The 13,838-nt window shown below is 35.0% G+C and overlaps 1 protein-coding gene across 1 annotated transcript in view; it reads left to right on the forward strand.

The window, feature by feature from the left end:
- The window catches only part of LOC121382186 (serine/threonine-protein kinase pim-1-like), a 42,380-nt gene that overhangs the window by 14,654 nt on the left and 13,888 nt on the right, over nt 1-13,838 (forward strand). The window contains exons 2-3 of the mRNA XM_041511712.1: nt 2,305-2,395; nt 10,526-11,142. Coding sequence (XP_041367646.1) covers nt 2,314-2,395; nt 10,526-11,142 — 699 coding nt within the window. The 5' untranslated portion in view covers nt 2,305-2,313. The remainder of the gene's footprint in view (nt 1-2,304; nt 2,396-10,525; nt 11,143-13,838) is intronic.

Consider the following 13,838-nt stretch of genomic DNA (forward strand, 5'->3'; position numbering starts at 1 on the left):
GGCAACGGCCGTTCTGGATTCGCCTGCGTCTAGTCGGCCGATGGCATTGTTTCTCTGCGGTTCACTGAGACGTGGCATGTCCTGGATTGTCAACTGTCGGCCAGATACAGAGGCCAGGCAAGCGAACACCCTGCACTTTTATACTGTCGGTGTTCATGTTGCACGTGCAGACAACGCACGTGCAGTGGTGACATGGTTTGCACGTGGCTGCGTTTTTGCGAATATTCACATTTTGGAACTTTATTGTACAGTAGCTGCGTTTTATCGAATGTAACCGTGGGAATGTGTTTGGGACATGCAATGACCTTATATTCACAAAGCATGAACCATAAACATGAACGGTAGGAAACATAAAATCGGAGTTATAACCCATTTGTACCCTTTTGCGTTTCTTTTTTTGAAGAGTATATGTATACATACATACATACATACATACATACATATATAATAATAATAATAATAATAATAATAATAATAATAATAATAATAATATATGTATATATATATATGCATATAACAAATATGAAAGCAATCCGTAGGCTAAAAAGATTACACGTGAAAGCCACCCAGTAAATGCAGATTCACGTATCAACGATAATTAGAGAAAAGATTTAACCCAACTTTAAATAAACATTATCCAAGTTTTAAATCCCGATTTAAATAACATTGGGGTCAATATCATAGGACTGGGTGTGTGCACTATCACTTGTTGAACAATGGTACCAAATGCTAAAGTAAAGCCACAAGTTGGAAATGGCAGTTCTCATGAAGGCAGATCAAGAGGGTAAGCTATACGACTTAAAAGTGGCAGTCCTTGCGACGGCGTATCAAGAAGGCACATTGATAAGACTTGGAGGTGACAGTCCTCGTGACGGCGAGTCAAGAAGATAAAGCCATGAGACCTGGAAGTGGCAGTCCTCGTAAAGGAAGATCAAGAACATAAAGCCATATATTTGGAAATGGCAGTCCTCATGATGGCGTGTCAAGAAGGTAAATTCATGAGACGAAGTGGCAGACCAAGAGGATACAGCTATAAGACATGGGAAATTGAAACGACTTAGAAGTGGCAGACCTCACAAAGGCAGATAAAGAATGTAAAGCCATAGACTTAGAAATGACAGACCGCATGAAAGCGCATGAAGAAGCAGACCTTGCTTTTTAAGGTGCGCGGGTGCGATCGCGCTCGTACAGTGCACGTAATTTCAATGTGACGAGTGAAAAACAGCGCACATTACATTCAACAAAGGGCGCACGTAAAATAGATGGGTATATTTATTTCCACTGTTTACAAAAATCAACAGTTTTCATAGCTCATTTAGCTGATAAGAAGGTCCTTTTATTAAAAAAATAAAAGTTAAAAACATGGCAGTGGCTTCCATGCAGTCGTTAAACTGGTATTTCTCTTTGTTGAACAAATCGGGAAATAATGGTTTAAAACACAATTTTGTAGACGTATCACTCAAAATCCAATCGGAGCTACACTGCCTATTATTATTATTATTTATTTATTTATTTATTTATTTATTTATTTATTTTTTTGGGGGGGAGGGTGATTTTTCACTCGCCTTAGCATATTGAGGTGTGCGATTTTCCACTCGCCTATAATTTTCAAAAACCAAGGACTGAAGACGGTAAAGCCATGTGTGTGGTTGTTCTTTAATTTTGTTTCTTACACACCCGTTGGTGAGAACACCATGCGTTATTTTCGGTTACACATGGCTGTTTACACATGAACGTGTGCTAACAATTTCTGGACATACGAATGGCTGTTCCTACACGATGGAAATCGATTAGACTGTGACGTATAGTTAACCTGACAATCATGTGTCTGTGACGCGTAAGTCAGCTACAAGTGCAACGGCTGTAAATAACTTTTAGTCGAAAAAGATGTAAAAATTTGCTTAAAACCTGGTTTTTGTGGATATGTAAGAAATAGACTAATACATTCGTGTTCGTTAGATACCATTTATCTCAAAACTCGTTGTTCAAAAACGTATCAAACTCGCTTTCGCTCGTTAGATACATTTTAAGACAACTCGTTGTGAGATAAATTGTATCTAACGGTCACTCATGGATTATTCTCTATTTATTATTATTATTATTGTATCTAACGGTCACTCATGGATTATTCTCTATTTATTATTATTATTATTGTATCTAACGGTCACTCATGGATTATTCTTATTATTATTATTATTATTATTATTATTATTATTTTAAATATAAAAACAATTGTTCAACATTTAAACCCAGATATTCCTTAAACACTTTTTTTCAAGGCTTGTTTTCAATTTTTGGTTCAAGATTATTCACATGGGCTCCAAAGTTGGAAAGTTAAGTGAAGAAAAGAACAAGGCCGATACAGCTCACAATGACACCGATATTCCATCAAAAGGTAGGATTTCTTATGGTAATTCACGAGTGTAGGAAGAGACAGTGCATAGAAAATGTTCATCAACATAGAAAATGTTAACATAGCAACCATTTCTTTGTCAATAATATGCGTTAACCTGGACCTAGTTCATCAAGATTAACTTTGACTACAAGTGCAAGCACTAACATTCGAGTTTATCTTGATGAATTAACCTGGACCAATTTCACAAAACATAGTAAACGTAGTTTTGTACTTAAACGTACATCTTAAACGAACTACAAATAATTTGTTTCTTTGTTTTGTTTAACGACACCACTAGATCACATTGATTTACTAATCGTCGCTTATTGGCTGTCAAATATTTGGTTATTCTGACATATAGTCTTAGAAAGGAAACCAGGCCCCATGCTTATAAACCTTAATAAAGTCCAGACTTTAACGCCATGGCAACGCCATTCAAATAGCATTACGTTAAAGTCTGGACTTTATTAAAGTTCGAATATGAACCAAGTGGACCTTTTTCTATTTTGTTTTTGCACCACCAGAAACTCCATATGTATAAACCTGTATGTTTTAGTTCTGAAAGGGGACCTAGCCTACGCCCCTGTTGTGTATACATTTTAGAAGAGGGTGGGGGCTAAAGTGTAGATAGCGAAGTGTATGTGGGGTTAAAACATGCTTCCACAGCCATATAACCGTAAATACAATGTGTTGAGTGCGTCGTTAAATGAAACATTTCTTTCTTTCATTACGCCAAATAGGACATCATTACGTAAAGCAGATAATGGGAAGAACGTTAGAAACTGATAATTTTAAGAAGTATGTCCAGTTTTAACTAAGTAAGTTGTGCTACGCGATTTTATACAATTTGTGACTGTTATACATCGATAAATTCACACACAAAAATGACGAACAACTCTTATATAATAAAAGCTTAACATTCCATTGATTTTGAGGTGAAATGTTTTGAGGTTAGCATGTTTGTACTTAATTTGGGTGTGTTTATTTTGGACATACTTATTTTGGACACACATTTTCAGTATTTCTGCTAGAAAGTAATTCTTGGGTATGGCGCTATGGAATTCAGTGCAACCACAGTCAACAAGGGGTATGGGAGGCATCCCCCAGAATGAAAATGAGTTAGGGTTAGGGTTAAGAAAATCATACAGTAATGATAAGAGTAATTAATTTTGTGAAAAAGTTAACTTGCAGATAATAAAATGTGGATATGGCGCCATATCCGTTTTACCCTCTGACAGAAACCCTGTTTTGATCGCCTCAGCATTGGTGCAGTCTAAGACCCTGTCCTTCTTCTGTAATGATGTAAATTTGTTTGCTTGAAATAAATGTTAAACACATGTAAATGTACGAAAGGTGTAACTGTTTAGTGCTAGTCGCAAAGGTAAACTTAAGAGTTTTGTTAAATTGGAGCCCAGGACCCCATTCCACGAAGCGATCTTAGCACTACTATCGCCGTAAATACCTACCATCGCGACCTTAATTTGTGTCTACGATCGCCAGCCCGTTCCACGAAGCGATCTTAGCACTACTATCGCCTTAAATACCTACCATCGCGACCTTAATTTGTTCTACGATTGCCAGCCCGTTCCACGAAGCGATCTTAGCACTACTATCGTCGTAAATACCTACCATCGCGACCTTAATTTGTTCTACGATCGCCAGCCCGTTCCACGAAGCGATCTTAGCACAAATATCGCCGTAAATACCTACCATCGCGACCTTAATTGTTGTCTACGATCGCCAGCCCGTTCCACAAAGCGATCTTAGCACTACTATCGCCGTAAATACCTACCATCGCGACCTTAATTTGTTCTACGATCGCCAGCCCGTTCCACGACGCGGCGTAGCTTACTATCGTCGTAAATTACTGTGAAATTTTGCAATAGGTACGAGGCAGTTGTAAGTCACTGACGTAGATGTCAAATGGCAGTTAGATGATGATTTGATAATTTTCTAAGAAGGATACTAACTTATTGTGTAAGAATAGATCTAATACATACCGAATACCTTTTATGAAACTCGGCGTTCCATGAAAAACATTCTAGGCCATACGATCTTAACACGAAAATACGGGAGATAACGCTCATGTCTTATGCATTCGGCAATTTTCGCTTACTACATAAACTGACAAATTTAATTAAATGTCCGATAGCAATGCATACATCCAAGATTTTCCGAAAAGTCGGTAACCAATTTATTATTTAACTAATTCGCACTTCTTTGCAAATAATATATTAATTTTTAAAGGGGCACTTACGACTACCGTAAGGTTGCTTTGTGGAATGGCTGTAAAGTTTACGGTGCCAGTTATAAAATTCACCTTAAGTCACTACAGTTAATCTTAGCTACAATTATTTCGTGGAACGGGGCCCTGAACGTCACCTTTATTTAATTTTGCAATATTAGTAATATAAAGTTATAAATAAGTAGTAATAAATAAAATTTTATCTGCATGTAACGTTTTGTCGGCAAGTAATTCAGAATATAATCTTTACATTTTATTAAACATTCTACAACTTTGAGGCTGATCCTTTAATTTATACAGTTTGATGGTACTAATGTTGTGCAACTTTTCTTTTCATATTTCTGGCATATTTAAATAAATAAACAACAGAAGGCGAAATGTGGATTGTAGGTTGTTATCAATGTAGTGATATTTATTTGTCATGGTATACCCGTTAAGACCTCTTTGAATACTCGAGGCAACAATTAAAATACATGTGTTTTTGACTGCTCGTAAAATATTATTATTGCATGACACTAATTAGTCTAACTGGCAGGCCGTCAAATAATAAGTAGCACTTGTGTTAATGTAAAAATGTCAGATTACCAATTAACTCATTCTTACAGTACATGCGAAAATAAATATATAAACTGTATTGTTACAGATTTGAAATTGTAGCACTATGACAGTACCCCCGGGCAGCATGTAGCTTTTGTCCTCAAAAACAAAATTAGAAAATTCACCATTTTCACAAAATTAACAGTTCTACACTGTTCCTATATCAATTTACTGTGAGACGTTGTACCCACCAGATGAGTATTTGGCTGTTACCAGAGTTCATTGTTCGTAAAATCAGTTCATTAAAGGAACAATCCCAAGTTTGTAAGATTGTAAGATGTTTTCGACTAATAAACTATTTCTATGATTGAACTTACATGTTAAATATATTTTCTTGTTTAGAATATTAGTGTCTGTATATTCAATGTGTTTCTGGTCGTCTTAATATTTGTAAGAAGCCAAACTGGATTTTGTCTTCAAATGATTTCATACATACGAAAAAATTGTTTTTAGGAAATAAAATAAAATTTAACCTAGTACAAATATTAGAACGATCAGAAACACGTTTAATATACAGTCACTAATAATTTATGCAGAAAAATATATTTTATATGTAATTACAATCGTTAAAAAGTTTCTGTTAGTCGATAACATCTTAAATATTGCAGAAAACTCAGGAATCTCCCTTTAAGATAATATGAATTTATTGAAAATTAATGTTTAGTTTTTATGTTATTTATTCCAAAAATGTTAATGTAATCATAACCACTACACCAACAAGTCGGATGTTTCTTGCCGTGCTTCCTTGGTTGTGAGATTGCTGAATCTTGCCATCGGATCTCCACCAATTAATAATGCGTAACTTTTCTCTCTTTTTTTATATTCTGGCGTATTTAAATAAATGAAGTCACAATGTGGATTGTAGGTTGTTATTTCTAACCCCAACATGTAACGTTACAATAAGTTATGCTTATGAAACAAAACTCTTGGTTATAGTAATGTCACTCGGATATTCGAGTAGAGTTTGTGTTTTGCCAGAGAACGTCAAGGCATGTGAACAGAGCCCGAGTCTGACGTTCTTGGGTAAAGGACCTTTATTTATAACAAAGCATAAATAAATAATACACAAACAAGTATCCCTGTAGTGATATTTAGTTGTCATGGTATACCCGTTAAGACCTTCATCAATACCCAAGGAAACAATTAAAATGCATTGTGTTTTTGATTGCTCGTATAATATTATTATTGCATAATACTAACTGATCTGATTAGCAGTCCGCCAATTAAGTAGAGATCATGTAAATGTTTAGATGGCAGACGTCAGACTGCCAATTACCCCATTCTTACAGTACATATGAAAATAAATATATAAACTGTATTGTTACAAAATTGAAACTGTAGCTCTGTAACAGTACCCACGGGAAGCATGTAGCTTTTGTCCTCAAAAGCAAAATTAGAACTTTGTACATTTTATTTGCATGCATACTTTTTTCATACAGTCGTAGAGCATTAGTTCGGAGTTTGGGTGGGGGGAAACCACAGAGGGCTATATATCTTGCAACTCAACGCACAACCACTGTGCAATGCATCCAAGTTTTGATAGGGTACCACAATCTTTGTCAGAACAGAATAAAATTTATTTGAACTCAGATCATATAAAATTCAGAAATTTACAGATATTATCTAGTAACTTACCATTAAGCGTCATCATCTTAGTAACAATATTTTTTTGCGGAAATACAGGTAGTATATTAGAGAATCGTTTAGCTTTTACATTGCAATGTTTCTATTGACTGTCAGTTTATTAATTGAAGGTATACAGGCCCGTATTTGTTTTTGTTTTGTTTTGTTTTGTTGGTGTTTTTTGTTGTTTTGTTGGGGGTTTTTTGGTTTTGTTTTGTTGGTTTTTGTTGGGGTTTGTTTTTTTGTTTTTTGTTTTTTTGTTGTTGTTGGTTGTTGTTTTTTTTTTTGTGTTTTTTTTTTTTGGGGGGGGGGGGGGGGGAGGTTCGGGGAGGTTCGTCCGAGGTAGTCGACTGTAACTTTTGCAACCCTCCCACAAAACAATATTTGCTTATCTTCGTCATTTAGCAATCCCCTTATCAAAGCTGCAGTGTACATGATTCAGAATTCCTAACGAATCTAGAAAAATGTTTATAAAAAAAAAAATAAAAAAAAAAAAAATAATAATAATAAAAACTCGTAACCGGGGATGCATTAACGTAATGTGATTCGTTTTTCATAAATATTTTCATTATTAAAAGCGCTCAGTCACGGATGGTTGACCTAATTAATGACCCGACAAAGTATTATATAACAATATATACATTTGATTTGTACCTAAAAGTACTTTATTGAACCATCTACATAACCACCATATCCCACTTATTACTGGTATTTTATAAAAATAAATGAATTATGTCGACTGTCCATAAAAATAACGACTATTTGGAAAGCAGAGGTGTGACGTATTATTTTGAGTCACGTGACGGGCATCCCCCGAATAACCGCAGTGTCAAAATTATTTACCAAGCTCGTGTAACGAGAACGCTTGACCGTCCTCTTCGAGGGGGCGTGACGTAGCCCAGTGGTACAACGCTCGCTCGATGCGCAGTCGGTGTGGAATCGATCCCCGTCGGCGGGCGATTGGGCTATTTCTCGTTCCAACCAGTGCGTCACGACTGGTGTATCAAAGGCCGTGGTATCTACTACCCTGTCTGTGGGACGGTGCATATAAAAGATCCCTTGCTGTTAATCGAAAAGAGTAGCCCTAGAAGTGGCGACAGCGGGTTGCCTCTCTCATTATCTGTGTGGTCCTTCACCATATGTTTGACGCCATATAACCGTAATTAAAATGTGTTGAGTGCGTCGTTAAATAAAACATTTCTTTCTTTTTCTTTTTGTCCTCTGCGACGTAGGGTAAATAGAAATAAAAATGAAAATAAGTTATTAAAAATTCATAAAATCATGTACTGAATGATAATAAGCTTATACATTAATTTATTTTAGTAACAGAAGCATGTTAAACGTCGACAATCCCGACTAGTTAGGCCTTTGCATTTGTAGGTAAATTTATCGTTAGTCGTACGCGAAAAAAATCTAAACATCACAAACACCTTCATTTTCCACCTTGTCAAATTTAGTATTATGCCATAACAGCTAATTTGGGATAGGAATTGTTACATTAAATTTTTAAAGAATACTCTGAACTAGACGGTGTTTATATGCGATGTGACTATATATACGACGGCCGTGTATATAGCCTCCGCTAACGAGGGCTGGCTATATTCACAGCAAAAATGTATATAGGCGGTACATAAGTTGTTGATTGGTCCATATTATCGAACCGTCTGAAAGAGGAGGAATACACACTGTGTACTGTACGAACAGTGCGTTTTCTGATTAGGGGAGGGGTGGGGATTGTATATGAATCTAGCGGACCCTTTTGTGTACATTTTTCAAGTAAGTTCAATTAATTAAATTCGTTTATTTTCCTTATGCCTTATGGCACATAAGAACAAAATTATACACATTTAAATTAGAAACAGAAACAAGATTTTGGCAAGATGGTAAATATTGTAACAATAACGGTAACTACAACACAGTACTATAATTATAAGACATAATAGTAAATATTTTTGTACATACATGTAGAGATACATGTATAGGACGATTGATTCTAGTGGGGGACACAGTGGAGTATAGTTACAGTAAAGTTCTACGCTTAGCTGTAGCAGCATAAAGACATTTACAGATATTGTTAATAACTTTGACGCTAGGGTTGCGTAATAATTGGATAAGTTTGAAAACTGAAGAGTTAATGTAATAATATTTTTTAATGTATTTCACACGCAATTCAATAAACAATGGACAAACGAGTATGAAGTGGAGTTCATCCTCTAGCTCACTTAAATTACATAATGAACATATGCGATGACTTCCGTCCAGGCCAGAATAGCTTGCGGTTTAAACATTTAAAGAGTGAGAGTGTTTTCGATATTTGGTTAGAATACATCTATATTTGGTTAAAATAGATTTCTGTAGATATGGCTGAAGCTGAAAGATATCCGTGATATGTTTGTATAGTATACATTTTTATGAGTTATTAAGTACAGCAGCAGTGTACTGTATAACGTTGTCATGAAGACGTTGTTTTATTTTGATGTTGGAAAGCATTTTCATTTGTGACATAATGAGCTTCTCATAGACATATATGAATAGCGTAATATTGACCCTACAGTACTAAAATTGTTTTAATAATAATAATTTAAATTTTTTTCAATAAATAAATAAATAAATAAATAATAATAATAATAATAATAATAATAATAATAATAATAATAATAATAATAATAATAATAATTATAATTATAATTATAATAATAATAATAAATATAATAATAATAATAATAATAACAATAAAACATTATAAAAATGCAACATTAACGTGCGTGCCCTGCACGTAGAACTGGATTCAACTGGGTTAAATAATAATTAAGCCAATCTTTGAACGGCAAAACATGCTAAATTCCATGCACGCGCGCCTGATCATAATAATAATAATAATAATAATAATACTAATAATGATAATAAATGGTGAGTTTATGTATATTATTTCATTTCATCGTATTCGCAGTTATTTTCGTCATGAAATAATATATTTTTTATTATTAGCCATGTATATAGCCGGCTCTCATTTACCAAGGCTCTATACATGGCGGTCGTTTATATAAAATTCAAAAACGCATTATACGGTTGTCGTATATATAGCCTCATCACTACGAGTCTGTTTTACCGTATTTTTTATGACTTTTCAGAAGAAGAGTTCCAAATTTTAAAAATGAAGCGTGTCATCGAATTTCCTCTATCGTAGTTCAATTAAAATGTTTTGGATCATAAAATAACTAGGTTTGGTATTCCAAATGAATATCATTTCCGTTTATAATCCATATTTAGATAAATAAGGCCCACAAAATCCGTGACAAAGTGCCTTTAAAGGAATTAATCATAGTTCTGAGGTGCATGTACCTTTTCTGTTCCTAAGGTTAAAATAAGAAATTGCCTAAAATATTCAACATGTGGCTACGAGCCTGGTATTAGTATTGTTATTGTTATTATTATTGTTATTCTTATTATTCTTCTTATTATTATCATCATCATCATCATCATTATCATCATCATCATCATTATTATTTTTTATATAATTTGTTTATTTTATAATTTATTTATTTTCTTTTTATTATTTTATTTTATTTTATTTTATTGTAATGTTATTTTATTTTATTTTATTTTTTATTTATATTAGATGTTATTTTATATATATATATATAATTTTCTCTTTTTTTTTGCAGACGTAAAAGAAAAATCACCAACAACAACATTAAAGTCAAAAAAAAGTGTAGTTAAAACAAAAGTAGCATCTGTGGCATCGTTAAAAGCAACCAGTTCTAAGCACAGCGTACATTCAAAACCACCAACAGACGCAAGCCCTAGTTTTAAGCACAGTGTACATTCAAAACCACCAACAAACGCAAGTATCGATTCTAAGCACAGTGCACATTCAAAACCACCAGCAGACTCAAGCCCTACTCTTAAGCACAATGAGCATTCAAAACCACCAACAGAAGCAAGCGCTAGTCATCAGCAGAGTGTACATTCAAAACCACCAGCAGACTCAAGCCCTACTCTTAAGCACAATGTACATTCAAAACCACCAACATACGAAAGCCTCGATTCTAAGCAAAATGTACATTCAAAACCACCAGCAGAAGCAAGCCCCAGTTTTAAGGACAGTGTACAGTCAAAGCCATCAACAGACGCAGGTGCCGGTTCTGAGCACAATGCAGCGTCTCCTGTGCCATACGGAGAAAGAGATGTCATGAAGTCTTTATACACGCTGGGAAAGGTACTGGGACTCGGTGGTTTCGGAACAGTGTATGCTGCTCACCGCAAATCAGACCACCGTCCGGTAAGTTCCAGTAACATTGGCATCCAGTATTTATAGGATATTAAACGAGCTTCCATTTCGTATCATGTTTATGTCCCAATTGAAATCATTTTCAATTGTCACGAGCTTTAGCGAGTGACAGTGAAAATTAATTCACGAAGGACATAAACATTATTCGAAATGGTAGCGAGTTTAATATCCTATTTATTACCCATAATCGATCTTAATTTATATCACTCAACTCGTTTTGGCTGACGTTCCTGTAACTGACAGTGTAAGGTTGTAGTGCACCGATTGATGACGTCATCGCGTGACGTCTAAAGTGTTACGTCCCACTTGGCATTCTAGTGGGACGTACCACTTTGATAGGTACCAAGATATTTTAACCATATGGGTAATAATTCTTGTTACCCATCTGGTGAACATCTGGGTTTGTAGGCACCACCAGGTGTGTATTATTTCGCAAATGATGTTTGAAGAATCCGGCTGCATTTTTCACAGAATTTGAACACATTTTTCACATATTTTTACCACGTATCATGAAAAGGTATTTTTGCCTTCCCGTAAATGACCCTAAAAAGATGACAAAATTAGCGAAAACGCATTTTTCACATGGATCTCAATTAAAGATGTTGTCACACCTGTACATTAGCAATAAAATGTGTATCTTTCGATAATATAAGTTGTAGAAGCATCACGAGGGGTATATGGCTTTTTATGTACCCTCTGTGTGTTCTTTTACCCGAGCCGAAGGCGAGTGGGTAAAAGAGCACACAGAGGGTACATAAAAAGCCATATATCCCGAGAGATGCTTCTACAACGAATTTATCTTGCCGACATGTTAAACCATATAGTCAAATAATCAAAATAACGCCAGACAATAATTGTTAACAATTTATTAACGGAGCCGTACCACGTGGACGCGAACGAAACCACTTGCCAGTGACGAAAAATAGTTCCATCGATAAACGAGTTTTTAACTTCAAATGTTTGTAATACGAAATTGTCTGAAACAGATATTAATAAAATAAAAAAATAAAAATTCTTTTTTTATCAGAAATGTATGTAGTAAAAAAAATTAAAATATTAAAAATAAAAAACAAAAAAACAACTGTTGCTAATCGCGCATTAATACAATAACACCACAACCGTAATTAGGTGGCTGAGTTCAACATTGCAGCTTTTAAAAGTATTGAAATAGTGTATTTTATAGTAAAAATAAAATTAATTATGTATACTTGATTGATTATCAATGTTATTTATAATCTAATTATTGCTTTAGCATTAACTGGGGCGGATGGAAACTGTTGGAAATTGCAGACGGGGTATAAGAGAATTTGGCTCCGCCCACAGGGGGATAAGGGATTTGTCCAACGGCAAACAACTAATGAGATTAAAGAATTTTACATGAAGGCGAGATAATGTGTATTGTAAACTGATGGCGAGTGCGTTCTGTATTGTGATTGGTTAATTACATTCTTTTTCCGGGATCAAATAGACAATAACACCCGAAAAGCTAATGACGTCATTAGAAAGTGACGTCATTAGCAATTGGAACAGGCGAAGTTGACGATTCAAGGGTCTAGTTAGATTGTAGCCAGGTATTTTGGTCAAGAAATACCAAATATACAGTTAACTTTGCGGGTGGTATGGTCGTTCATGAATAATTATTATGCTGTATTTGTTCATCAGTCTTGTAACATATCGACCCTAAAATTCTGTCGCGTTGTCGAATTGAATGATTTCTGGGGCCCCGTGTTCTAACACTTCCTTGTTAAATGTTTTTCTCTTAAATGATTGCGGCATGATGTACCTAGAATAGATGTCAGTTATTTGAAGTATATACATGTATGTTTTATTGCGATAGCTTTTTTCAAATGTATTCAAGTTTACAATATCAATCTTCCAACGTTGTCCCGCTTCTTGAGCCGTTAAGATCTTCGAGGGAGGCTTGTTAAAAGAAATATTGAATACTGTCTGTGAAATAATTCAACTTTGGGAGAGAATTTCAATCAATTTATAGTTATATAGTTTCTTTCAGTCTTTTGAACAAAACACGAAGTCCATAACCATGATTCTCAGTGAAAGGGTTCTTCACATGAGCTGAGTGCTCTTCTGTTCATCGATAATCATGTGTTTGTACAAAACACGAAGTCCATAACCATGATTCTCAGTGAAAGGGTTCTTCACATGAGCTGGGTGCTCTTCTGTTCCTCGATAATCACGTGTTTGTACAAAACCACAACCATGATTCTCAGTGAAAAGGTTTTTCACATGAGCTAGGAGTTTTTCTATTCCTCGATAATCACGTGTTTGCCACGACTTGTACTCGACCTTTATGATCAAGCTGAAAGTCCTTTCTTTTTTAACAGATTCAGAGCCGTCTTCTGCTTTGATGTCCTCTGTCCAACAGGAACTTTAAATTCGGCTTTCAATTTCGCAACCATAACATCGTGTCTTGACTTTGGGCCTTCTCCTCGTAGGGCCCTCTCCTTTTCCATTCGTATGGACGTTCTCAGTTTAAAAGATTTTGTCCGACCTTATCACAAAGTACAAAACTGAGAAAATAATGCAGTTTCATAACTGGTCAATGAATGAATGCTTGATTCCTTATTTGTTCTAAGTAGACGAAAGATCCCGACATTCGGGGTTTGTTTTTGTCAGCGTTATAAAGAAGGTCTCTTTTTTCTTTTCTTTTTTAAATTACACGTTGATAA

This window comes from Gigantopelta aegis, chromosome 2 (genome assembly GCF_016097555.1).
Source record: "Gigantopelta aegis isolate Gae_Host chromosome 2, Gae_host_genome, whole genome shotgun sequence".
In the NCBI taxonomy this organism is placed as follows: domain Eukaryota; kingdom Metazoa; phylum Mollusca; class Gastropoda; order Neomphalida; family Peltospiridae; genus Gigantopelta; species Gigantopelta aegis.